Source organism: Ranitomeya imitator, chromosome 4 (assembly GCF_032444005.1).
Source record: "Ranitomeya imitator isolate aRanImi1 chromosome 4, aRanImi1.pri, whole genome shotgun sequence".
NCBI classification, from domain to species: domain Eukaryota; kingdom Metazoa; phylum Chordata; class Amphibia; order Anura; family Dendrobatidae; genus Ranitomeya; species Ranitomeya imitator.
In genome coordinates, this window is record NC_091285.1 from 58,187,444 (window position 1) to 58,214,485 (window position 27,042).

Sequence of the window (27,042 nt, forward strand, 5' to 3'; positions counted from 1 at the left end):
GATCCGAAGACCGGAAGTAGGCCCCGGCCGAAGCCGGGGCCTAAATTAGGAACCGGCGGCCGGGGAACGAGCCGCGGCGCCGGTATAGAGCGCCGGAGCTATGCGCCGCGACGGGAGGCTGGCGGCACAGGCGCCGCAGCCTGCTAGGCTGCGCCGCTGAAGGGCGCCGCAGATCCACCTCCTGCGGCGCCGGAGCAGTGCGCCGCGACGGGAGGCTGGCGGCACAGGCGCCGCAGCCTGCCAGGCTGCGCCGCTGAAGGGCGCCGCAGATCCACCTCCTGCGGCGCCGGAGCAATGCGCTGCAGCGATAAGCAGCGCGATAGACTGCAGGGCTGCTGCGCTGAGGACTGTGCCCAGTGAAAAACCGCCGCGCTGATAGTGCGCCGCGGAAAGGAGCGAACAGCAGCCAAAAGCTGCCAAGAAAGAAGGTGCTGGTCACGGGTGAGAGCGCTGCGGCCAGAAAAGGGCCCCGCGCTGGAGCAGAAGGCCCTAGCAGAATGGGGAAAAAGCTGGAACTCCAGGAACCGATAAAAAAATCGACCGCGCCGCAAGGATACAGGCGATGACCGGGTAAGAGAGGGTCACCGTCTGGGAGCCCTTAACAAGAATCCCCCCCCTAACAAGGATCTGGGATGGGATAGGGGAAATACTCACCTAAAAAACATCCCACGCCGTACTAACCTTAAAGGAGGGTGAGACATCCAGGGCTGATGGACGTCCTCGTCTCCTCCAACCGACAGGCTCTGGTGGGCGAGTGGGTGGGGGACGGAGCCAGGACCGGACTTCTGAGCACGCTGGTGTGCCAGGATCTTGGTCCTGGTGAGGGATCTATGAGGATACGGGGTGGCAGTACACACCGTACTCATAGTCCGCTTGTGGGAATACAGGTGTGACTGCTCACCCTGTATCCCTCCGAGGAAAACTGAAAGAAAACGACGCACATTGAGGTAGATAAGGGTCTAATGAAAGACCCGTGTCCACCTCCTACTGACACTAAGCTAAACTGAAGAGTATAATGCCAGTCGGTGGGGTGTACACTGCAGAGGAGGAGCTAACTTTTTTATTTGCATAGTGTCAGCCTCCTAGTGGCAGCAGCATACACCCATGGTTCCTGTGTCCCCCAATGAGAGGCGATAAAGAAATTAATATTGTGAACAGAACAGGTCGTCAATATTTTAATGAGGTCCAATACTTGGCACCAGCTGGAGGTAGACAGTGTAAAGAGCAGAGCACCACCTCTTTAGCACACTGTGTAGTGACCCTCCGAGGTCCTGCAGATCAACTCCTATGCAAATTAGTGGTGGAGTTCGGTGTCGGACCACCATCACTCCGATATTGAGGCCCTATCCTACTAAGTCATTCATATAAAAAAAGAAAAGTAGTGCACAACCCCTTTAACTTGACAAAATCTTGAAGTCATGGTCTAATAACATCGGTCTCTCTTTTGAGCAATCTTAAAATGAGTGGATCTAGTTATGTATAATAATGCCAATCACATCAGAGGTAAGATCTTGCACATTTTCATTTACCAGTGTTGTGAAAGCCCCAGACAAGGGCTAATATAAGATGTCATCCATAACCAAGTCGCCGATTATAACGGTATAAACAGTAATTATAATTATCAGGTTCTTCCTTGCATTTTCCAGCAAAAAAAAAAAATCTGTAAACAATTGGTCATTAAAAAAATAGAGAACTTTCCAATTGTGGAAATTCCAATTATTTGTTCACAGCGCACGGTCTGAACTAACTGAGGCCAGAAATGTCCTTTTGGTTTCTGTTGTGGTTGTGTAACTGCAAAATTCAGCGCAGCAGATTCGCCCATCCCATACAGTGGATCCCCACAATGATAAAAAATAAAAAGCATATACCGAGCTGTATAAGCTTAGTCAACATTATGGACGAAGTATGTCACTGTAAGACTCTAGATACAGGACTATAGGTTGTAGCCTCCCATCCGAGATATGTCAGGAATAGCCTAAATCATGATTTACGTTAAGTTCAGTTTTGGCTTGGGAGAAGGGTGGGAATCATCAAAACTAGTGCAAGAGAGAAGGAATTATATCACAAAGCTAATCTGGTGAGGAAAATAAATAAATAAGACTCCCAGAAGGACGACTTCAAGAAAATTCAATTATTACCAACTAGGTAAAACCCCGATTAGTTTCTCAAACATGACAAATGAAGCAATGCGCAGCATAAGAAATACCTTTGTCCTTTTTCTTCAGCTTCTTGTTACGAGTTCCTTGCCTCAGGTAGGACAAGATCTGGGTCAGCTTGCTGATGACTATGTCATTTGTTGTGAGTGTTGTTTGAGCCTGAAAAGCAGAGGTTTGTGTAAAACAGAAGTAGAAAGGAAAACAAGTTTTTATCTATCAACCACTCGATGGAAATAACCAAGGTGAATGGAAGCTTGATAAAAGGTTACATGTAAAATGCAACCCTGATATCAAAGTGAGACCATCGTTTCCATTTTTTTTTTTAAACAATAGGTACTACCTACTACGGTCCTGAGACTTTCAACAATCACTTAAATATCAGCTCTGTCGAATGCAGCTTAGAAAACAGAAGCACTGATCTCTTGAAAAAGAATAGTGAACGGACTCGAGAGAAAGTGTGGCGTATGGGCTCATAGACTTTCTACTGAGACTGTACACGTCTCCGTGCATGGGCCCAGGCAGGAGCGCGGTGCTTTTGCCTGCTGAGCAGCGAGCTTTTTAAACCTTCACTGAACTGCTGCAGATCTTATAATCATTAAGAGTACCTGTTTCTGAAGAAAAGGCTACAGGGGCTTGTGGAATGCATTTAGAAATATCTGCTATATCATTTACCTCCATGGTTGGACAGTCGGCTTTGCTTCGGATAAGTGTGGTTGGAATATCAGTGTCTGCATACTCGTCATCCAAATCTACCACATAGGCCATCCGTCCAGGCAAGAAGAGCTCATTGCGTTCATATGCTTTGCCCTTAAAAAGCATACGGTACACATTCCGTCCTAGTGAAAATAATAAACACATTTTGGATTGGAAAATAGAAAATGGTGGCAATCACCAGTTCTGTATAAATGTCCAAATTTCATTCACATCATTAAAAGGATTGGCATGGGAGAGGGTGGCACATAGGCGTGAAACGCTCGTTGTCCATCCTGTCTGCGCTTCAAAAGGTGCTGCTATGGAACGGCCAAAATGGCCATCGGCCGTGCTATGTTCCACTTTCTCCCATGCCAATTGTTTTAATGATGTGAATAAACTTTGGACTTTTATACAGGAGCGGTGAATGCCACCATTTTCTCCGTTTTCCATTGCATATGACTTTATTCTGGAGGAGCACACAGTTACTGTTTGGCGATCAGGTCCATATTTAGCACACGATAGATGTTCTCTTAAAGATCGAGTACACCTTGTGAAGTACAGACTTACCAAGTCGAGTCTTAAATTCTATCTTATTTTCTGGATCTTCATCTTTTCTGTGAAAGATTATAAAAAAATAAAGTTTTAATTACATCACATTGAAGTGAATAAGCTACTTGCATGCAGATACATTTAAAAGTTAAGTAACCGTACATGTTTTGAAACCCCTCCACTGAGAAATGAGACTAATTTATCCTTTGTTCAGACCCTCACAAGTTATAGCAAGTAACACAAATTTATAGATCTCATCCAATTTTACCCTTATAGCCAAAAGCACATATTAGCATTTCCATCAATTCTGCTACGATTGGCAAAGTGTGTATTAAAACAGTGTTTTTCAACCAGTGTGCCGCGGCACATGGTCGGGTGTGCCGCGGGGAACGGGAGTCAGCTGTTCTCTGTGCCGACTGTCAAGCTGACAGCCGGCACAGAGAAGTTGCAGCGCGCCGGCTCCCGGAGATCAATTGTACTCGCAGACATCTACCAGCTGCGAGTACAATTGAGGCTCTGACCGCTGGGTCAGAGCGACGCCAGCAGCGTGATCAAGTCATGTGATCACGCTGCTGACGTCACTATCCGGCGCGCAGGAGAAAGAAGACACTTGGTGGTAAGTGCTCCTGTGCTGTGGAGCTGAAGACACCGAAGATTCAGCGTGGGGTGGGTTTATGGGGAGTATGTGGGGGGATTTATTAAGTGTGTGGGGGGGATTTATTAAGTGTGTGGGGGGGATTTATTCAGTGTGTGTGGGGATTTATTCAGTGTGTGGGGGGGGATTTATTCAGTGTGTGGGGGGGATTTATTCAGTGTGTGGGGGGGATTTATTCAGTGTGTGGGGGGGATTTATTCAGCGTGTGGGGGGGGATTTATTCAGCGTGTGGGGGGGATTTATTCAGTGTGGGGGGATTTATTCAGTGTGTGGGGGGATTTATTCAGTGTGTGGGGGGATTTATTCAGTGTGGGGGGATTTATTCAGTGTGTGGGGGGATTTATTCAGTGTGTGGGGGGATTTATTCAGTGTGTGGGGGGATTTATTCAGTGTGTGGGGGGGATTTATTCAGTGTGTGCGTGGGGGGGGGGCTGGAATTTATTTAGCATGTGTGGGGCAGGGTGCATTTATTCTGTGGAAGGGGATGGATTTATTCTATCGGAAGGGCAGTGGATATATTCTGTGGGGGTGAGTGGGGAGATGAGGGTGGACACAGTAGCGAGGGGAAAAATGTGTGCTGACAGTACTGGGAGCAACGGTGATGGGATGTGTGAGGACAGTATGGGGGGTCGGGGGAATGTGTGAGGGGGGAATGTGTGAGGAGGAAATATGGAGAGAGCAAAGGGGTATGTTAGCAGGGGGGGATGTACAGGAGGAGGCTATTAGAAATGTGTGCAGACAGTATGGGGGGGATGAAAGTGTGAGTGGACACATAATAGATACTGAGTAGTGTGAGGGTAACAGCCAGGAGGAGACAGTATGCCAAGTAGGAGGAGTGTAATGAAGGGGCACAGTAGAGAGACTGGGCTCTCTATGAGGGACACCGTATGAGAAGGCAGTGTGAAGTATGGAAAAGAGAGAGAGGGTAGTGTGGATGGCATGTACCATAAGAGGGACAGTGAGGGTCATATTATGTGCTGGGAATAAAGTGAGGGGCAATTATTTACTCAGGGGCTCAGCCTAGGGCAGATATTTTTATTCCGGAGCATTATAATAACACTGCTATCTTTAAGGGTGTTGTGTCGGGATGTGCTGCAGAAGACAGGAGAAGATGGAAGTCTGCAGAAACGAGCTCTGCCGGTGGATGAGAAGAGTCATCATGGCATCTGGACAAGGTGAAGATGAAAAGAAAGAGGCGACTCCACAAACAACGTCATCTATCAGGTACCTGGATGTAAATGTGTTTTTTTTGTGATACTAATTCTCATTTTTATTTGTTAGGAACATTAAAGGAGATGTCCAAGGTTGTGATGAGTCTGCGGTCATACTATGTGACTGCAGACTTCTGAATTCTCACAGTGCACACTGCTATCATAATTCTCTGATGTTGGTGATTTACATACATGCGGTCACGTGCTGACTAGACATGTGTGGCCTCATTCAATGAAAATTAATTGACTGAGGCCGGACACGTCTAGTTAGAATGTGGCCAGAAGTATCCAAATCACATACTTGTGCTGTCATGACCGTCCACTCTGGCCACCGGCAAGGGAGAATCCTGAAAGTGTGCAGTGCTTGCGCTGTGAGAATTCAGAAGCCTGCAGTCACATAGAATGACTGCAGACTTTCATCTCAAACCTGGACGCACCATTTTGTGCCATTTTGGTTGGTGGTGTGCCTCGGGATTTTTTAAGTATAAAAAGTGTGCCGCGGCTCAAAAAATGTTGAAAATCACTGTATTAAAACACAAGAGAAAAGTTACAAAACAACCCAAGAAAGCGGGAAAAAATAAATAAAATCATGTAACCAGGTTTTCTTCCAAACTATGTCCATTCAGTATTCTGTTGCCAACATGCTTAGCCTAGCAAATGGACAATGTATACAAGCACTATGGGGAGGGGGAGATTTGGCGATATGTGCAGGCTTCTGCAACCTCATCTGTGTATCTCTCTTAGGGCTCCGGCAGACGACCATATTCTGGTCTGAGTGCGATCCTACAAAACATTGATCACACTCAGACCAATGTTAATCTATGGGACCGTGCACATGTCTGTCCAAAAGAAAAAAAAATTTGCTGCACGCCCAAGTTTGATCCAATAGTCGGATCACACTAGTCCATGCAAGTCAATTAGTGTGTCAAAACAAAGGGAAAACATTTTTTTTTCCACCATATTCCCCTCATCTGAGAGAATTATTATTTGCACAATCGACCCAATTTTCTTGGAGGAGAGTCTACGTTCGTCTGCACCTAAACTTAGATGGACATGTTAGTGTGGCTTCCTTTCGAGAATCTGTGCTCACATAGATGGGCTCGATTTATAAATTAGTCTTTACCCCAGCATACCCCCACCACCACCACCACCACGAGGAACATAATTTTACTTGAGAAAAAAAAAAAAAAGACGATACTCACTTTGTTTCTTTCTGGGGCTTTTCAATAAAATCTTCCTCTTCCTTTTCTTTGCTGGCAATTTCAGCTCGGACCTGTCAATATACAAAAGGTCAAGTAAAGGGTCTTCAAGGGAACTTCAAATGTTCCATGTAGCATAGGATCTGCATAGAGTTCTCAGGAAAGAAGGTTTCTAACCTTTTGCAACAGAGCAAAATCCAGACCTTTCACCAAGTGAGTGTGCTCCATGTCACCACCCAAGAACTTGGACTCCTGGATCAGCTGACGTCTTTTCTCTGCTGCTGACTTGTCACTGCAAAATAAGCAATGCGTTTAAAATCATACTGTATTCAAAGACTATGATAAGGGTGGTCCGAATTTACGTGCCCGTTCCTTTCCATCAGCCCCAACAGTGGCCTCTGGCTGCTGGAATGGGAGAGGGAGGATGGCCTCTTACCAGACAGCATTCGCATCTCTTCTTTCGATTAGGTGGTCTGGTACGACGTCATCGTTACGATGTGATGTTGCACCAGGCCATCCAATTAAAAGATGAGAGGCAGACACCAGCAGTCAAGAAGCGGTTCTCCCTGTCTCATTCAAGCAGCCACAGGCCACTATTGTGACCGATCGATATGCACATCCCATTCAATTCCCCCCAACTCTAAATATCACTCATGTGCCATTTTCAAGGTCACAGTGTGAGGAGAAAAAACAAAACCCCACTTCTTTGGCAACCCAAAAAAATAACACCATCCTTGATCATGTGAAAGCAATATGGTGTAGATTCATCATTTGCTTGTTTGTATTTTTAAGTCACTTTTCTATTTTGTCTTTCAGAATCATTTTTTGTATGTATATATATATATATATATATATATATACACACATACATACATACATACACACACACAGTACAGACCAAGAGTTTGGACACCTTCTCATTCAAAGATTTTTCTGTATTTTCATGACTATGTACAAATTGTACATTCACACTGAAGGCGTCAAAACTATGAATTAACACATGTGGAATTATATACCTTAACAAAAAAATATATGAGATAACTGAAATTATGTCTTATATTATAGGTTCTTCAAAGTAGCCACCTTTTGCTTTGATGACTGCTTTGCAAATCTTGGCATTCTCTTGATAAGCTTCAAAAGGTAGTCACCGGAAATGGTTTTCACTTCACAGGTGTGCCCTGTCAGGTTTAATAAGTGGGATTTATTGCCTTATAAATGGGGTTGGGACCATCAGTTGTGTTGTGCAGAAGTCTGGTGGATACACAGCTGATAGCCCTACTGAATAGACTGTTAGAATTTGTATTATGGCAAGAAAAAAGCAGCTAAGTAAGGAAAAACAAGTGGGCATCATTACTTTAAGAAATGAAGGTCAGTCAGACCATAAAATTGGGAAAACTTTGAAAGTGTCCCAAAGTGCAGTGGAAAAAACCATCAAGCGCTACAAAGAAACTGGCTCACATGAGGACCGACCGTCCCAGGAAAGGAAGACTAAGAGTCACCTCTGCTTCTGAGGATAAGTTTATCCAAGTCACCAGCCTCAGAAATTGCAGGTTAACAGCAGCTCAGATTAGAGACCAGGTCAATGCCACACAGGATTCTAGCAGCAGACACATCTCTACAACAACTGTTAAGGGGAGACTTTGTGCAGCAGGCCTTCATGGTAAAATAGCTGCTAGGAAACCACTGCTAAGGACAGGCAACAAGCAGAAGAGCCTTGTTTGGGCTAAAGAACACAAGGAATGGACATTAGACCAGTGGAAATCTGTGCTTTGGTCTGATGGGTTCAAATTTGAGATATTTGGTTCCAACCACCGTGTCTTTGTGCGACGCAGAAAAGGTGAATGGTTGGACTCTACATGCCTGGTTCCCACCGTGAAGCATGGAGGAGGATATGTGATGGTGTGGGGGTGCTTTGCTGGTGACACTGTTGGGGATTTATTCAAAATTGAAGGCATATTGAACCAGCATGGCTATCACAGCATCTTGCAGCGGCATGCTATTCCATCCGGTTTGCGTTTAGTTGGACCATCGTTTATTTTCAACAGGACAATGACCCCAAACACACCTCCAGGCTGTGTAAGGGCTATTTGACCAAGAAGGAGAGTGATGGGGGGCTACGCCAGATGACCTGGCCTCTCCATACCTGAACCCAATTGAGATGGTTTGGGAGGAGCTGGACCGCGGAGTGAAGGCAAAAGGGAAAACAAGTGCTAAGCATCTCTGGGAACTCCTTCAAGATTGTTGGAAGACCATTCCCGATGACTACCTCTTGAAGCTCATCAAGAGAATGCCAAGAGAGTGCAAAGCAGTCATCAAAGCAAAAGGTGGCTACTTTGAAGAACCTAGAATATAAGACATATTTTCAGTTGTTGCACACTTTTTTGGTAAAGTATATAATTAATATAAATAATGAAATTTTGAGACTTTACTCAAAGGTCACAAATGATGGATCAGTAGAAAATATCTGGAAAGTCTAAACCCCGACCACAACAATGAACAAAGAAAAAGAAACCCAGGGGTTTTGCAAGATCTTTATTCAAGCGTCAGGTTCTCGCAGCTAAAAGATCACCCTTTAGAGCAGTGTTCCCCAACTCCGGTCCTCAAGTGCCACCAACAGGTCATGTTTTCAGGATTTCCTTACTATTGCAGAGGTGATGGAATTGTTGCCTGTCCAGGTGATGCAATAATTACCTGTGCAATACTAAGGAAATACTGAAAACATGACCTGTTGGTGGCTCTTGAGGACCGGAGTTGGGGAACACTGCTTTAAAGGGTCACTGATCATACACTGAAAACAATATAAAATCCCTTTAAAACGGAAATGGCAACAAAATAAAAATATTAAAGAAATAAAAAGTACAATAAAAATTATAAATACTAAATCATATATTAAATAAAATGTAATGAAAACTTACGCCTCAGCTGTAGGTCCCACTGCTCTGTAATTTGCAGTTGTGCTAATGAGTTCAGTTTCTTCGTAATCCTTGTTGACCCCGTCTCGTCTCTCCTTGGCTCGGTCTCTATACTTCTCAGCAAGTTCTCGCTCGCGTTCAATTTCTTGTTGCCGTAATTTAGCATAATAGCTGTATGTGACAAAAAAAATTGTTAAGATCTCAACTAGTAATATAGAATTCAATTTAATAATGGACTAATAAAGGACTACTATGTGACATAATCTTGTCTTCTGAAATAAATAATATTTTTGTGCCTTCATAGCAAAAGTTAAAATAATAATCTGAAGAAAAGTTCTGATTATTTCTCAAAGGTGAAACGTCATCCATTATCTTCAACCTTGGAGAGGCGGTGGGGTTCTCCGGTTACCTTTTTTTCTTCCTTCTTCTAGCAGCTGGATCTTCATCCTCATTATATTCACGTGGCATCCTAAAAGGTAAAAACTGGAATTAGGAGGGAATTTAAAAAAAAAAAAAAAACAAACTACAGCAGTTGTAACAAGTCCTTGTTCCTATGTGTACTTACTCATGATGACGGGATTTGGTTGGTGGCGCAGAAGAAGGAGTCGAGCGAGGGGTCATAAGAAGTTTACGGAAGTCGTCATTTGTCAGCTTTGACCTACAAAACAAAATAGATGTTATGTATCTAAATGCCATAAGGCTGCTCACACACACACACACAAGGCCAAGCTAGGATTAAGTGACTGGATGCCATATCGCCCTGAACACGCACATTGGCCATAGTTAATTCTGCCCAATGGCCTATATTATAGTGTACCAGGTAAGGGATTTGAACATACAGCTTTCCCATATGTGACATTATAGAGAAAGTCCTTCTCTTTCTGGAGGAGAGCTATTTTACATACCTTCTGCCGGGAAGCAAGGCAAAAATATTCCCTACTAGTTGGATTATTGTAAGCACAAGTGATTTTTTTTTTCTTTAGAAGGTATAACTTTCAAAGGAAGGGCCTGCAAACCCAAAGTTGTTTCTTCACTGTTATGTTTGCTTTATTTTAACTGTTCAGAATAAAAAATGTGCATGAACATAATAATTTGGGGAAAATATTGATCTTATGAATCTAAAATAAGAAATGAGGCAACTGTGCAAATACACGATTAAATAGGTCCTATGTTACAGCTCATGGGCAGATCTAAGTGGTCATGGTTAGAGCTACCCCACATCTACCAAGAGGAGGAGGCAACAAACAAATGTGAAGTAACACAGTGTCATGCGGGTATTTTTTTTTTCATGCAGTAGAAGTTAGTAAAAGTATATTACTTACTGATATGAATGCAGATCTTCCACCTCATGGCCATCTGGGGCCAGAGGATTGGAGAACAGCTCACCTAGAATAAAAAGAAATAAAAGATTAGCATAAGAAATGCAGAATGACATATTTTTCAAATTTTTAATAGACAACATTCAGAGTGTATACAACAGAAAAGCCTCCCTTTCCCGTATGCCCAACACACAATGCTGAGGAGTCTAAAGACCCATCTACACTATAGACTAAAGTTGGCAGAATGTGCGGCTATCCGTGTAATTGACCATCAGCCTGTGAATGGGAGCCTCACGGCAATGTTGGGGGAGAGCAGGATCCAGCCCCTTGGATTTCCAAAGGCCGATCCTTCTGTTCCTACTTGATAAAAGCAGCTGAACTTTGGCAGCAGCTCTCTCATGGAAAAGATCGGAACGCTTGGCTGAGCCTTTCTATGGGAAGGGAGTTTTGGGGGCTAGGGTGTAGGGGGGGGGAAATCAATAAAGATAGCTGTCCACTAAATGATTCTCAAACCCACAGCTATCTAATATAAATGCAGACCACAACAGCCTCCTAAAAAGGGTTATCTGCGACTTTGCTTATTTTTTTGCAAAATGTCTGCCACTTCATTCTGGTGACCACACCTTGACGATTCTGCGGATCCTTTTGACATCACGTTGACACAGCAGCTTCTTCTCTTCCACTCTGTTCTGTCAACAGGTCATCACAATGTCATGCTGATAGACAGCCACCTCCACTCTGCTTAACTGCGGGGAGCCTGCTGTTACTCAGCATGCGTCAGCAGTGAAGCCCCATGAACAGTGAGAGGAAGAGTGACAATGTTGACGTGAGGTCAAATGAAGACAGAAATTCACCACCTGAGCCAGCAGAGACCATCACCGAACAGAACAGGAAGGTAGTTAGGAACTACCAGATTGTAAGTGCTTTGTCAAGACGAAAATAATATGCAAAGTTGTGGATAATCCCTTTAAAATTTGGCATAGTCCTGCATTTCAACATATTTCCATAGTCAAAATTGACATGTGAACAACAGATATCAGAAATATATTATCAACAAAGCAAAATGCATACACATTCTAGGGTCCCAAACACAGAGATAGCTGTTGGGTGAATAACTTCAGCTGACAACTATCTCTCTCGACTACCCCTTACACACAAATGTTCGACTCAGCCGAATACTCCTGTGTTCTCTATGACAAAGCCAACTAAACACTTGTCAAGAGAACAAATCGGCCTTTGTAAATTCTACATGGCGAAGTATTCTGTCCCAACTTTTGGCCAATCCCACTGATATCAGGGGTTTGGCCAACTTTAATGTGTATGGGGACCTAAACACAATCTAAAGAAAAAAACAACTATAGAAATATAATATGAAATGAATACAAGTACCAGTGAGCAGCCATCTCCCCTATCAGCTATACCAGTAGCCTTCCTTGAAGGAGTGTTGCCGTGACCAGTACCGGGGAATCTAATCAAAGCACCCAAAGCTTTTCAAATCTGTGTGGTGACCATCTCTTTTGGAACACACATTTCTCTAATCATAAATTTGTATTAACTCTGGTTATTAGCTACAATTACCATGGAGTTCTGGTAGAAAGCTGGAAGACATATTAATAGTTTGCAAACGCTAAAAAAAAATAAAAATGGAATCCTGCATCTTGATTTCTTGAGCTCCCTTTGCAATTGCCGACCAATGACGTCCTAGATGTTCGGAATGGGAGACAAGTCTGAAGACGCTGCAGGCCATGGTAGCACATTTAGGCCACAGTAGGATGAGTAACATGTGGCCTGGCGTTGAGTTGAAAAACGACTACTGTGAAACTTTGAAGAAATTGTGAAATCACTGGCCAAATCATTGCAACGGTGAGTTCTTAGTCCACCTGGAATGAAGACTAGAAGTGTCCGGCCATCGTACACTATGCCATCCCACACCATTATCCTGGAAGTAGGACGGACGTGATGTTCCCTAGTAAAAGCCTCTTCATGATGTCGCCCATGCAGTCTCCAGACCAATCTCTGAAGTGTGACTTCCGACCATGAGAGACACCCCTTGAAATGGCCTTCATAAAGGAACGCCTCACCGGTCCAACTCATGGCATTATGGTGTGGAAAGGCATAATGTACAGTATGGGCCCAGTTGTACGACAATTTCTTCAAAATGTCCCAGAAGCCGTTTTTCAACACAACCACAGGCTGCGCAGCCAGCATGGCCCACATGTGCTACCATGGTCTGCAGCATCTCCAGACTTGTCTCCCACTGATCACAGGTGGGACGTCATTGGTATGCAAATATAACAGATGCTGCCAGCAGCGGATCTTGATTATTTGCCCAAATGCATTCAGGGCCGGGATGTCTGTGTGTGGCGCTCATACTTGATACTGAACAAATCAAGATGTTTTCATAGAGATTGTTTCCATTATTCACCACAGGCAGATCAGTAACGTTCCCAGAGTTCCCCCACTGTGAGGAGGGCACACATCTCTGGTCCTGTTAGTTCAGGCCATAGGACACCGCAGCCACAACGTGGACAAGGACATTCTGCAGTGTGAACCTTTATTGGGGAAAATACCCCAAGTCACAGAGGAATATTCCCCTGAATATAATAGTAAATACAGCCTGTAACAGACACTACTGACACACGGGCACTAGGGGACTTGTAGTTCCACAGTATCAGCCTGTACTCACTCACACAGCCCAGTGAGCTGACCTAAGGCCTCCGGCCCCGCACTGGCCACATTACAGCCGTCACTCAGACTTTATAACTCACCATCTCTTTCAGGCATCTTGTCTGCGACTCAGCCGCATAAACACCAAACCGGAAACAGGAAGCAGCGCAGATTTACCCACAAGCCACCTGAACACTAACATTACCCGCACGTGACCGGAAGCGTACTTGCATTGGCTGAGACGCCGGCAGAGGCGGCTGGAGACAGTTGAGCGCTGATTGGTCAGGACAGCTGTCGATTACGAACCTTCCCTAGCAGCGATTGGCTGCAGATGTGAGCGATAATCTAGGAAAGATGGCGGCCACCATAGTCAGGAACATCGGGTCAAAGCTGAGCAGGAACGTGAAGGAGATCAGGATTCACCTGTGTCAGAAGTCGGCGGGCAGCCAGGGGGTCAGGTGAGGAGGGAGAGTGCGGGGGATACCGGCGGGTGTCCGAGCCAGCCAAGGGTCACCTTCCTGACAATGTCACTGGGAGACATGCTGGGACTTGTAGTTTTACACACCTCCTTACCGGGAAGCAAGGCAACAACAAAAGTGTTAGTGTCCGCAAAATGGCTGCCAATATTAATCCGGAGCAGATGACAGATACTTGTATTTACAACCCCCCTGACCGCCTAGGACGTTAACCCCCAAACATCAGGACAGACCTGTCCTCAGCCTCCTCCAATAGAAAAGCCGCTCACAAGTAGACCGGGTCACGTGTTCCTGCATCAGCAGCCAAACCATCAGGGAAAAAGGCCCTTAAGGGAGCAAGGTATTCTGGGAACATGGGTGCTATAGGTGGCAGACATCCCCTTTAAATGATTGTCAGTATTACTTTGTGTTATATCGTCACCTGTAAATAATAATAAACCATCTGGTGGGATGAGCTGAATTTTATTTTTATTTTTCCTCCAGAGATTTTGTGGAGCAGAACTATGTGACCCTGAAAAAGGCAAATCCAGAGTTTCCCATACTGATTAGAGAATGCTCTGAAGTCCAACCCAAACTGTGGGCAAGATACGGTGAGTGCTTAAAAAGTAAGAGCCTCCAGCATAGTCTGTGCAGAGTGAAGGCCAGCAAGGATCCCCTGCAGCAAAGCGTATGAGGGGGTAATGCTGGAAGTCCACCGGCAATATGCACCACCAGCACTTCTGTAATTAAGGGCAAACAGATCTGCATGGTGACCTCCACCCATCACCAGGCTGCTGCCAAAACTCAATGGGAGCTGCAGGACTGTGCAGTTGGTAAGCCAAACCTTCCACTCTGACTCCTCAATTTCCCTGACTCCCGACTCCACAGCACTGCCTCACTACTGAGCATGTACATGAAGTGCAGCACAGATTCATCTCCACAGCACTCCCTCACTACTGAGCATGTACATAAAGTGCAGCACAGATTCATCTCCACAGCATTGCCTCACTACTGAGCATGTACATAAAATGCAGCACAGATTCATCTCCACAGCACTGCTTCACTACTGAGCATGTACATAAAATGCAGCACAGATTCATCTCCACAGCACTGCTTCACTACTGAGCATGTACATAAAATGCAGCACAGATTCATCTCCACAGCACTGCCTCACTACTGAGCATGTACATAAAATGCAGCACAGATTCATCTCCACAGCACTGCTTCACTACTGAGCATGTACATAAAATGCAGCACAGATTCATCTCCACAGCACTGCCTCACTACTGAGCATGTACATAAAGTGCAGCACAGATTCATCTCCACAGCACTGCTTCACTACTGAGCATGTACATAAAGTGCAGCACAGATTCATCTCCACAGCACTGCCTCACTACTGAGCATGTACATGAAGTGCAGCACAGATTCATCTCCACAGCACTGCTTCACTACTGAGCATGTACATAAAGTGCAGCACAGATTCATCTCCACAGCACTGCCTCACTACTGAGCATGTACATGAAGTGCAGCACAGATTCATCTCCACAGCACTGCTTCACTACTGAGCATGTACATGAAGTGCAGCACAGATTCATCTCCACAGCACTGCTTCACTACTGAGCATGTACATAAAGTGCAGCACAGATTCATCTCCACAGCACTGCCTCACTACTGAGCATTTACATAAAGTGCAGCACAGATTCATCTCCACAGCACTGCTTCACTACTGAGCATGTACATGAAGTGCAGCACAGATTCATCTCCACAGCACTGCTTCACTACTGAGCATGTACATAAAGTGCAGCACAGATTCATCTCCACAGCACTGCCTCACTACTGAGCATTTACATAAAGTGCAGCACAGATTCATCTCCACAGCACTGCTTCACTACTGAGCATGTACATAAAGTGAAGCACAGATTCATCTCCACTACGACTCCACAGCACTGCCTCACTACTGAGCATGCATATAAAGTGCAGCACAGATTCATCTCCACAGCACTGCCTCACTGAGCATTTACATAAAGTGCAGCACAGATTCATCTCCACAGCACTGCCTCACTACTGAGCATGTACATAAAGTGCAGCACAGATTCATCTCCACAGCACTGCCTCACTACTGAGCATGTACATAAAGTGCAGCACAGATTCATCTCCACAGCACTGCTTCACTACTGAGCATGTACATAAAGTGCAGCACAGATTCATCTCCACAGCACTGCCTCACTACTGAGCATATATATAAAGTGCAGCACAGATTCATCTCCACAGCACTGGTCACTACTGAGCATGTACATAAAGTGCAGCACAGATTCATCTCCATAGCACTGCCTCACTACTGAGCATGTACATAAAGTGCAGCACAGATTCATCTCCACAGCACTGCCTCACTACTGAGCATGTACATAAAGTACAGCACAGATTCATCTCCACAGCACTGCCTCACTACTGAGCATGTACATAAAGTGCAGCACAGATTCATCTCCACAGCACTGCCTCACTACTGAGCATGTACATAAAGTGCAGCACAGATTCATCTCCACAGCACTGCCTCACTACTGAGCATGTATATAAAGTGCAGCACAGATTCATCTCCACAGCACTGCCTCACTATTGAGCATGTACATAAAGTGCAGGACAGATTCCTCTCCACAGCACTGCCTCACTACTGAGCATGTACATAAAGTGCAGCACAGATTCATCTCCACAGCACTGCCTCACTACTGAGCATGTACATAAAGTGTAGCACAGATTCATCTCCACAGCACTGCCTCACTACTGAGCATGTATATAAAGTGCAGCACATATTCATCTCCACTACGACTCCACAGCCCTGCCTCACTACTGATCATGTACATAAAGTGCAGCACAGATTCATCTCCACAGCACTGGTCACTACTGAGCATGTACATAAAGTGCAGGACAGATTCATCTCCACAGCACTGCCTCACTATTGAGCATGTACATAAAGTGCAGCACAGATTCATCTCCACAGCACTGGTCACTACTGAGCATGTACATAAAGTGCAGCACAGATTCATCTCCACAGCACTGCCTCACTACTGAGCATGTACATAAAGTGCAGCACAGATTCATCTCCACAGCACTGCCTCACTACTGAGCATGTACATAAAGTGCAGCACAGATTCATCTCCACAGCACTGCTTCACTACTGAGCATGTACATAAAGTGCAGCACAGATTCATCTCCACAGCACTGCCTCACTACTGAGCATATATATAAAGTGCAGCACAGATTCATCTCCACAGCACTGGTCACTACTGAGCATGTACATAAAGTGCAGCACAGATTCATCTCCATAGCACTGCCTCACTACTGAGCATGTACATAAAGTGCAGCACAGATTCATCTCCACAGCACTGCCTCACTACTGAGCATGTTCATAAAGTGCAGCACAGATTCATCTCCACAGCACTGCCTCACTACTGAGCATGTACATAAAGTGCAGGACAGATTCCTCTCCACAGCACTGCCTCACTACTGATCATGTACATAAAGTGCAGCACAGATTCATCTCCACAGCACTGCCTCACTACTGAGCATGTACATAAAGTGCAGCACAGATTCATCTCCACAGCACTGCCTCACTACTGATCATGTACATAAAGTGCAGCACAGATTCATCTCCACAGCACTGCCTCACTACTGAGCATGTTCATAAAGTGCAGCACAGATTCATCTCCACAGCACTGCCTCACTACTGAGCATGTACATAAAGTGCAGGACAGATTCCTCTCCACAGCACTGCCTCACTACTGAGCATGTTCATAAAGTGCAGCACAGATTCATCTCCACAGCAATGCCTCCATACTGTGCATGTACATAAAGTGCAGCACAGATTCATCTCCACAGCACTGCCGCCATACTGTGCATGTACATAAAGTGCAGCACATATTCATCTCCACTACGACTCCACAGCACTGGTCACTACTGAGCATGTACATAAAGTGCAGCACAGATTCATCTCAACTAAAAGCCGAGATCCTTATATCAGGAACAGAACAGACATTTTATTATTTTCCCAAATTCTTATGCAGCACAACCTGTATTGTTTTACTGTACCAATTTATTATATATGTTAGGAGTCGCAGTCAGTCCATTTTTATTCCTACTCCACCAAAATGTAATGTGACTGCAGAGCCCTGAGGAACTGTCTGGAAAGCCATGTCATTGATATCATTCACTAAAACTTTGAGGCAAAGGGAAACCTCAGGATTGCAATTGAGCTTCCCTTAACCAGGCAATTTTCAGTGTTTTTTTTTTTTTTTTTTTTTGTTTTTTTTTTTACTTTGTTAGCCTTATTAGGCATCTTGAACCTGCAATATGATTGCTTGTACTATACACTGCAATACAGTAGTATTGCAGTATATATTAAAAATGATGGCCTCCAATGGTGCCCAGCAGCAGGCTGACAATTCCATAAGCAATACATTTTCCGCTTATCACCACAAAGAGAAATACAATCCTGCGTCCTTTTGGAAAAATAAAAAAATTTATATAATTTCCATTGGTATAAAAATACAGCATAAAGGAATCAGAAACACAGAATTCTCCAAAGTTCAGAAACCCATATGGCCGCCTTACATGTTTTATTTAATTTTCCATCAAAATGCTGAGTAAAATGTTTCCATCAGTTGCTGGACTGCAACATTTTTGTCCCTTTTCAGCTACAGACTGGTTTTATAGGCACTTTGGACAGGCGTCAGGATCTTCAGCAGATCTTCTGGTTGTCCTGGCAACTCATCGGCGCCCAACCATGATGTAATAGTATGTCAGAGATGGGATAAAGGGTTGTTCGAGAGGTAAAATGTCAGTGCTTGTCAAAGCAAGCAATTTATGTATTAAACCTCCTCTCCATTTTCAGGGGCAGAGGGGTTTTTTATTTGATACTTTATTGCTTGTTGCCTAGGTTACCGGTCACTTTTGCAGTGTGGCTGGTCTCCTAGACAAGGAGATCTGGCAAGCCTCATTGCCCCTGTGCTCCTCCATTGTTGCACCAGAGAGCACACAGTTTGGGCCAGCGGCTCGGCCATACATCTGGGCTAAACTGTCGTCAGGAGTAATCCGTGCGTTCCTCTAACGCAAAATGAGATAATCCTATTAAAGGGGTTTCCCAAATAGGACATTTATCACCTCGTCACATGAGATAAATGTCTCCGAGAGGACCACTGATCACTAGAATGGGTGGTCAAATCTCCGTTCCACTTCCCTGCACAGAATCTGGTTGTAGCAGGTAGAATCTACTTCAGACTTAAAATCATACATTTTATTCATTCATTTTTAAGTCGTGCTCTACATCCAGATGATCTCCATGTAATGAGTACACCAACGCGTTTTGCAAATTTTTTGATTTTTAACTCCATAAAGCAGGTTCTACCTCCTCATTCTTCCATGTTTTCCATCTTCAGCAGCGACCATGCTCCGGAGGACTGCAGGCTGTATTGGGGAGAACCCTACTCTCTCCTTAGTAATGTTCATCTCAACACCTTGCAGCTCCATTCAATCTGTTCTCCCAGCCTTCATGCAGATAGGAACGGAGGGGCTCAGAACCGCCTTTCTGGTGATCAGTGGGAATCCCTGTGGATAGATAATGTCAATTTGGCCAAATTTTAGGCAGTGTAAATCTATGCGGTCTGAAAAATAGGCAGGACTAGTAAATCTTCCCCTTTGGGTATAAATGTAGGGCATACAATCCTCTTAAAATTAAAGAGGTAAAATGTCAGAAGTTGTGTGATGGAGAGAAATAGTCATGGGACCAAGGAAACTTCTATGAATAGCAGTCACGGATGTATAAAGTGATATTGCTGAAATTAGAAAAGTTTTTTTATTTCTCCATCGACTTACACGATGGAGGCAATACCTTACAGGTTCAATTGTTGGAGCTGTACTTTGACATAGGATCAGGATTTTCTTTTTTTTTTTTTTTCAACCAGATGTGTGCTACCATTTTGTTTTAAATTGTGAACAGTCCTCATAAACTGGTTGTCTCTCCTTATGGGCTACCAGCAACTTTGCAATTTACTTGTTATTAAAAACTTTCAGAAACAGAAGAATTTTAATTCTATAATTTACAACTCGTTAAAGGGAATCTGTGACATCCCAGGACGTATATGACCTATTAATATGGGCATACAGGTAATAGAAATGTTACACTGCTCCTACCTGTATGCCTCGTATTAATGGTCTTGATGCTGAGAAATGTTAGATTCTGTCTTTATTTTAATGATTTTTTCCAGGCTCTGGGCCTTGCGGTGCTGTAAGGAATCCCTGCCTCCTCTCCTCATTGTAATACCACCCCTCACATGTATGTCCGTTCTGGGGCTGGAATATTGTGTTTGCGCCCCTTCAGGAATACATACCTCACACAATGGAGGATGAGGTATGTATTTCTGAGGGCGTGCAGGGCGCAGGATTCCGGGGTCATAACTGACTGTTATGGGAGGGGGTAAGTATTAGGCCGGCGTCACACTAGCGAGTTTTACGGACGTAAGAGCGCAGAAAATACGTCCGTAAAACACGCCTAACAAGCGTCCCAATTATTCTCTATGCCCCTGCTCCTATCTGCCGTATTTTACTGATCAGTATTATACGGCAGATAGCAGCAGGGGCATAATCTGCCGTATTTTACTGATCAGTATTATACGGCTTTCTACGGCCGTAGAAAATCGCAGCATGTTGCGTTTGTCACCGTATTGCGCAAAAAAAAACGCCAATGAAAGTCTATGGAAGCCAGAAAAATACGGATTACACACGGACCAGCAGTGTGACTTGCTAGAAATACGCAGCGCTGTTAGAGAGAAAAGCCGGCAATTCAGTGCGGTGTACAGTAAAATCACACTGACAGCTTACAGTAGAATAGGTGTGTGTGTGTATATATAATCAGTGAGACACATATATGTATATATATTATTATTTCATCCAGCCCTAGATAGCTTTAAAGCCGGTAATTCAATTACCGGCTTTTGCTATCTCCTTCCTAAACCCGACATGATATGAGACCTGGTTTACATACAGTAAACCATCTCATATCCCCATTTTTTTGCATATTCCACACTACTAATGTTAGTAGTGTGTATATGCAAAATTTGGCCGTTCTAGCTATTAAATTAAAGGGTTAAATGGCGGAAAAAATTGGCGTGGGCTCCCGCGCAATTTTCTCCGCCAGAGTAGTAAAGCCAGTGACTGAGGGCAGATATTAATAGCCTGGAGAGGGTCCACGGTTATTGGCCCCCCCCTGGCTAAAAACACCTGCCCCCAGCCACCCCAGAAAAGGCACATCTGGAAGATGCGCCTATTCTGGCACTTGGCCACTCTCTTCCCATTCCCGTGTAGCGGTGGGATATGGGGTAATGAAGGGTTAATGCCACCTTGCTATTGTAAGGTGACATTAAGCCAGATTAATAATGGAGAGGCGTCAATTATGACACCTATCCATTATTAATCCAATACTAGTAAAGGGTTAAAAAAACACAAACACATTATTAAAAATTATTTTAATGAAATAAAAACAAAGGTTGTTGTAGTAATTTATTCTACGCTCAATCCATCTGAAGACCCTCGCTCTGTAACAAAGAAAAAATAATAAACCAACAATATACATTTGCGGTGAGGCGCCCTCTGCTGGTTGTTCCTGGAGCGTGGGAACTTTCCTAGAAAGCTCCCAGGCTCGAGTTCATATGAGGACAACCAGCAGAGGGCGCCTCACCGCTGTCCTCATATGAACTCAAGCCTGGGAGCTTTCTAGGAAAGTTCCCACGCTCCAGGAACAACCAGCAGAGGGCGCCTCACCGCAAATGAAGGTAAATATAGGTCATTGACCTACTTTACCTTCATTCCCCGGGGTTTTGCAGCCAGGAGCAGCGCTGCATTAACAGAGCTCCTGGCTGCAATATATTTTAACCCCTTCAGATGGATTTACATCGTGGGACCTTACAGATATTCGGAAGGTATGTATATTGTTGGTTTATTATTTTTTCTTTGTTACAGAGCGAGGGTCTTCAGTGAGTGGATTGAGCGTAGAATAAATTATTACAACAACCTTTGTTTTTATTTCATTAAAATAATTTTTAATTTTTGTGGTTTTTTTTTAACCCTTTACTAGTATTGGATTAATAATGGATAGGTGTCATAATTGACGCCTCTCCATTATTAATTTGGCTTAATGTCACCTTACAATAGCAAGGTGGCATTAACCCTTCATTACCCCATATCCCACCGCTACACGGGAATGGGAAGAGAGTGGCCAAGTGCCAGAATAGGCGCATCTTCCAGATGTGCCTTTTCTGGGGTGGCTGGGGGCAGATGTTTTTAGCCAGGGGGGGGGGGCAATAACCGTGGACCCTCTCCAGGCTATTAATATCTGCCCTCAGTCACTGGCTTTACTACTCTGGCAGAGAAAATTGTGCGTGAGCCCACGCCAATTTTTTCCGCCATTTAACCCTTTAATTTAATAGCTAGAACGGCCAAATTTTGCATATACACACTACTAACATTAGTAGTGTGGAATATGCAAAAAAAAAAGGTGATATGAGATGGTTTACTGTATGTAAACCAGGTCTCAAATCATGTCGGGTTTAGGAAGGAGATGGCTTTAAAGCCGGTAATTCAATTGCCGGCTTTTGCTATCTCGCGCTGGATGAAGTAATAATATATATACATATATGTGTCTATTGAGATATATGTATGTATATATATATGTATATGTATATATATGTATATATATGTGTATATATATGTATATATATATATATGTGGTTTTTTTTTTGTTTGTTTTTTTACACATGGATCCCTTGTATAGCCGTATGTCGGTTTTCAAGCCTGCGAGAAAAACACGCAGTACGGATGCCATACGGATTACATACGGAGGATGCCATGCGCAAAATACGCTGATACACCCTGCCTACCTGCCTACGGAGGAGCTACGGACCGCTATTTTGGGGACTTTTCAGCGTATTACGGCCGTAATATACGGACCGTATTGTCTTACGCTGTGTGACGCCGGCCTTAGGCCGGCTTCACACTTGCGAGTTTTACGGACGTAAGAGCGCAGAAACTACATCCGTAAAACTCGCAAAAAATACGGCACAATTATTCTCTATGCCTCTGCTCCTATCTGCCGTATTTTACTGATCAGTATTATACGGCTTTCTACGGCCGTACAAAATCGCAGCATGCTGCGTTTGTCACCGTACTGCGCAAGAAATACGCCAATGAAAGTCTATGGAAGCGTGAAAAATACGGATTACACACGGACAAGCAGTGTGACTTGCGAGAAATACGCAGCGCTGTTAGAGAGAAAAGCCGGCAATTCAGTGGGGTGTACAGTAAAATCACACTGACAGCTTACAGAAGAATAGGTAGAATAAATGTGTACACATAGAATAGGTATATATATATGTCAGTGAGACACATATATGTATATATATTAATATTTATTCCAGCGCTATACAGCTTGAAAGCCGGTAATTCAATTACCGGCTTTTTCTTTCTCCTTCCTAAAACCCGACATGATTTGAGACATGGTTTACATACAGTAAACCATGTCTTCTCTCCATTTTTTTTTGCAGATTCCACACTACTAATGTCAGTAGTGTGTTTCTGCAAAATTTGGCCGTTCTAGCTCTTAAAATAAAGGGTTAAATGGCGGAAAAAATTGGCGTGGGCTCCCGCACAATTTTCTCCGCCAGAGTAGTAAAGCCAGTGACTGAGGGCAGATATTAATAGCCTGGAGAGGGTCCATGGTTATTGGCCCCCCCCTGGCTAAAAATATCTGCCCCCAGCCACGGCACATCTGGAAGATGCGCCTATTCTGGCACTTGGCCACTCTCTTCCCATTCCCGTGTAGCGGTGGGATATGGGGTAATGAAGGGTTAATGCCACCTTGCTATTGTAAGGTGACATTAAGCCTAATTAATAATGGAGAGGCGTCAATTATGACACCTATCCATTATTAATCCAATTGTAGTAAAGGGTTAAATAAAACACAAACACATTATTTAAAATTATTTTAATGAAATAAAAACAATGGTTGTTGGAGTATTTTATTCTACGCCCAATCCAGTCACTGAAGACCCTCGTTCTGTGAAAGAAAAAACATAATAAACCAACAATATACTTACCCTCCGCAGATCTATAACGTCCAACGATGTAAATCCTTCTGAAGGGGTTAAAACATTTTGCAGCAAGGAGCTTTGCTAATGCAATGCTACTCCTCGCTGCAAAACCCCGGGGAATGAGTCTAAATATAGATCAATGATCTATATTTAGCTTCATTTGCGGTGAGGCGCCCTCTGCTGGATGTTCATAGATCGCGGGAACTTTCCTAGAAAGCCTGGGAGCTGGGAGCTTTACCTTTACTACAATTGGATTAATAATGGATAGGTGTCATAATTGACGCCTCTCCATTATTAATTAGGCTTAATGTCACCTTACAATAGCAAGGTGGCATTAACCCTTCATTACCCCATATCCCACCGCTACACGGGAATGGGAAGAGAGTGGCCAAGTGCCAGAATAGGCGCATCTTCCAGATGTGCCTTTTCTGGGGTGGCTGGGGGCAGATATTTTTAGCCAGGGGGGGGCCAATAACCATGGACCCTCTCCAGGCTATTAATATCTGCCCTCAGTCACTGGCTTTACTACTCGGCGGAGAAAATTGCGTGGGAGCCCACGCCAATTTTTTCCGCCATTTAACCCTTTATTTTAAGAGCTAGAACGGCCAAATTTTGCAGATACACTCTACTGACATTAGTAGTGTGGAATCTGCAAAAAAAATGGAGAGAAGACATGGTTTACTGTATGTAAACCATGTCTCAAATCATGTCGGGTTTTAGGAAGGAGAAAGAAAAAGCCGGTAATTGAATTACCGGCTTTCAAGCTGTAAAGCGCTGGAAAAAATAGTAATATATATATACATATATGTGTCTACTGACATATATATATATATATATATATATATATATATTATATAAATTTTTTTTTTTTTTTTTTTTTTTGGGACACATGGATCATTTCTATAGCGGTATGTTGGTTTTGCTAGCCTGCGAGAAAACCACGCAGTACGGATGCCATACGGATTACATACGGAGGATGCCATGCGCAAAAAACGCTGACACACCCTGCCTACGGAGGAGCTACGGACCACTATTTTTGGGACATTTCAGCGTATTACGGCCGTAATATACGGACCGTATTTTCATACGCTGAGTGTGAAGCCGGCCTTACAATGAGTACAGGAGGCAGGGATTTCTTCCAGCACCACACACCCCTGTTAGAAATCATTAACATAAAGACAGAATATAAGATTTCTCAGGATCAAGACCATTAATATAAGGCATACAGGTAGGATTAGTGTAACATTTCTATCACCTGTATGCCCAAGTTAATAGGTCATTTACGTCCCGGGGGGGGGGGAGGTGACCGATTCCCTTTAACTAGGTTACTGGCCACCACTGCAGTCTGAGGTGGCTGGTCTCCTTGTAAGCTCTTTGCTCTACTGCTGGCCAGCACGACACTGTAGCCGCCGATTACTGAATGCAGCCGGACTTCGTGCCTTTGGGCTCCTCACTTGCAGCAGAGGCAAACCCAGCTTTGCTTGCAGCACCAGAGAGCGTGCAGTTGTGGCCAGTGGTACAACTATGATGAATCGTCAATCATTCAGGATCGCACCCACCCCAGCCCCCTCAATCACTTTGTCTGACGGCAGAGGGTGGTGTGATTTTTATGAATGAGATTGTGTAAACCTCTTAGGGTATGTGCACACGTCAGGATTTTTTCCTGACAAAATCCTGAGAATTCTGCCAGAAATCCGCGTGTTTTTTTTTTTTTTTGGGGGGGGGGGGCGGATTTTGCGCTTATTTTGCGCTGATTTTTTGTGGAATTTTTTTTTTTTTTTTCCGGAATGTCCTTTTTGCTTAGAAATCCGCAAAAAATCCGCAAAAAGATAGAGCATGTCCGGATTTTTTGCGGTATGCGTTTTTTTTTGCGGAAAAAAATGCATACATCTGCACAAAAAATACGGAATGCATTCTAAATGTTAGGATGCATCATTTTAGCCTTTTTTATGCGGATTTATAGCGAAATTCTGCAAAAAAACGCTAAAAATCCTGACGTGTGCACATACCCTTAAAGAGAATCTTTCACCAGGTTTTTGTTACGTCATCTGAGAAGTATCCATATTTATGGGTAGAGACTCTAATTCTAGCGATGCTTCGCTTAGTTTACTGAGTGCAGCAGTTTTCTCTGCTGCATATCTAGCAGTTCTCTGAATGCTGAGCTCTGTATAACCCCACCCACACCACTGATTGGCAGATTTCTGTATGCACCGTACATAGGCAGAAATCTATCAATCAATGATGGGTGCGTGGTCTGACTACATGGCAGTAGGTTTACTAGTCCTCATATAGTAATCTTTTGCTAGTTTAAAAAAAACGATTTTATCAAAACTACAGCAAGGAATACGATAAGTGATATATCACTGGAATCAGGGTCTCTGCTCCTATAACATGTTGCTCTCAAATTACATGGCTAAAACTTGATGACATTAATTTGTATTACATTTTTAGTAATTCTGCTTCATCTTATGATTTTTTTTTTTTTTTTTTTTTTTTTTAGATTTTGGGAAAGAAGTGAGCATTCCCCTTCACAATCTGTCTGCTGACCAAGTAGCTAAAGCCCTGGAGTCAGCTGTGAACAGCAAGCAATGAAGTTCTGCTCAACTCATCTACAGGAAATAAAGACGTGTCCGCCCTCATGAAAAGTGAAGCAGTAGTGTTAATGATCATCTATGGGACTGTGCTTAACATGAAAAGAGAAATGCATCTACCATACATTTATTATTACTAAAATATGAACACTTATTATTATTAATGTGGTCTGAATAAAAAGTGTCTGGAAAGTACACAGTGCTGCAACTCTGATTTTCCATCTCATGGATGAAACTCCTTCGTCATCATCCTTTTATCTACAAGTAGATAAAACAGAAATTAGTTCTACAGGACATAGCAGAAGGATCCTTAACCCCTTCATGACCTTGGACGAATCCACACATCTTGGTTGGGAAGGGGTTCCCGACCTAGGACCTATATGTCCTGACGATCGTGTGGGCAAAGAAGCTGCACCCTCTCGATCACTGCCAGCAGCTCGGCTAACATGACAGCTTTGCTCCAGCTCTCCCACCCAGGAGAGGTGCCCTCACTGCCCCCGGC

At 43.9% G+C, this 27,042-nt stretch overlaps 2 protein-coding genes across 3 annotated transcripts in view; one reads left to right on the forward strand and one right to left on the reverse strand.

Moving 5' to 3' along the window:
* IK (IK cytokine) overlaps positions 1-13,583 on the reverse strand; it is a 45,208-nt gene extending 31,625 nt beyond the window's left edge. The window contains exons 1-10 of one of the 2 annotated variants that reach the window (XM_069763762.1): positions 13,463-13,583; positions 10,698-10,761; positions 9,941-10,033; positions 9,785-9,844; positions 9,379-9,546; positions 6,641-6,755; positions 6,467-6,537; positions 3,417-3,463; positions 2,829-2,992; positions 2,207-2,315 (exon numbers count right to left, since the gene is read on the reverse strand). In XM_069763762.1, the coding sequence (XP_069619863.1) occupies positions 2,207-2,315; positions 2,829-2,992; positions 3,417-3,463; positions 6,467-6,537; positions 6,641-6,755; positions 9,379-9,546; positions 9,785-9,844; positions 9,941-10,033; positions 10,698-10,761; positions 13,463-13,478 (907 nt within the window). In that variant the 5' untranslated portion in view covers positions 13,479-13,583. Of the gene's footprint in view, positions 1-2,206; positions 2,316-2,828; positions 2,993-3,416; positions 3,464-6,466; positions 6,538-6,640; positions 6,756-9,378; positions 9,549-9,784; positions 9,845-9,940; positions 10,034-10,697; positions 10,762-13,462 lie in introns of those variants that run through there. The other variant, XM_069763763.1, reaches the window with a different exon arrangement.
* A 79-nt stretch (positions 13,584-13,662) lies between these two features.
* NDUFA2 (NADH:ubiquinone oxidoreductase subunit A2) lies at positions 13,663-26,735 on the forward strand. Its single transcript, XM_069763764.1, has 3 exons — positions 13,663-13,819; positions 14,321-14,427; positions 26,450-26,735. The coding sequence occupies exons 1-3, from the start codon at positions 13,716-13,718 to the stop codon at positions 26,539-26,541; spliced, it is 303 nt and encodes a 100-aa protein (XP_069619865.1). The 5' UTR covers positions 13,663-13,715; the 3' UTR covers positions 26,542-26,735.
* Positions 26,736-27,042: the final 307 nt, after the last annotated feature.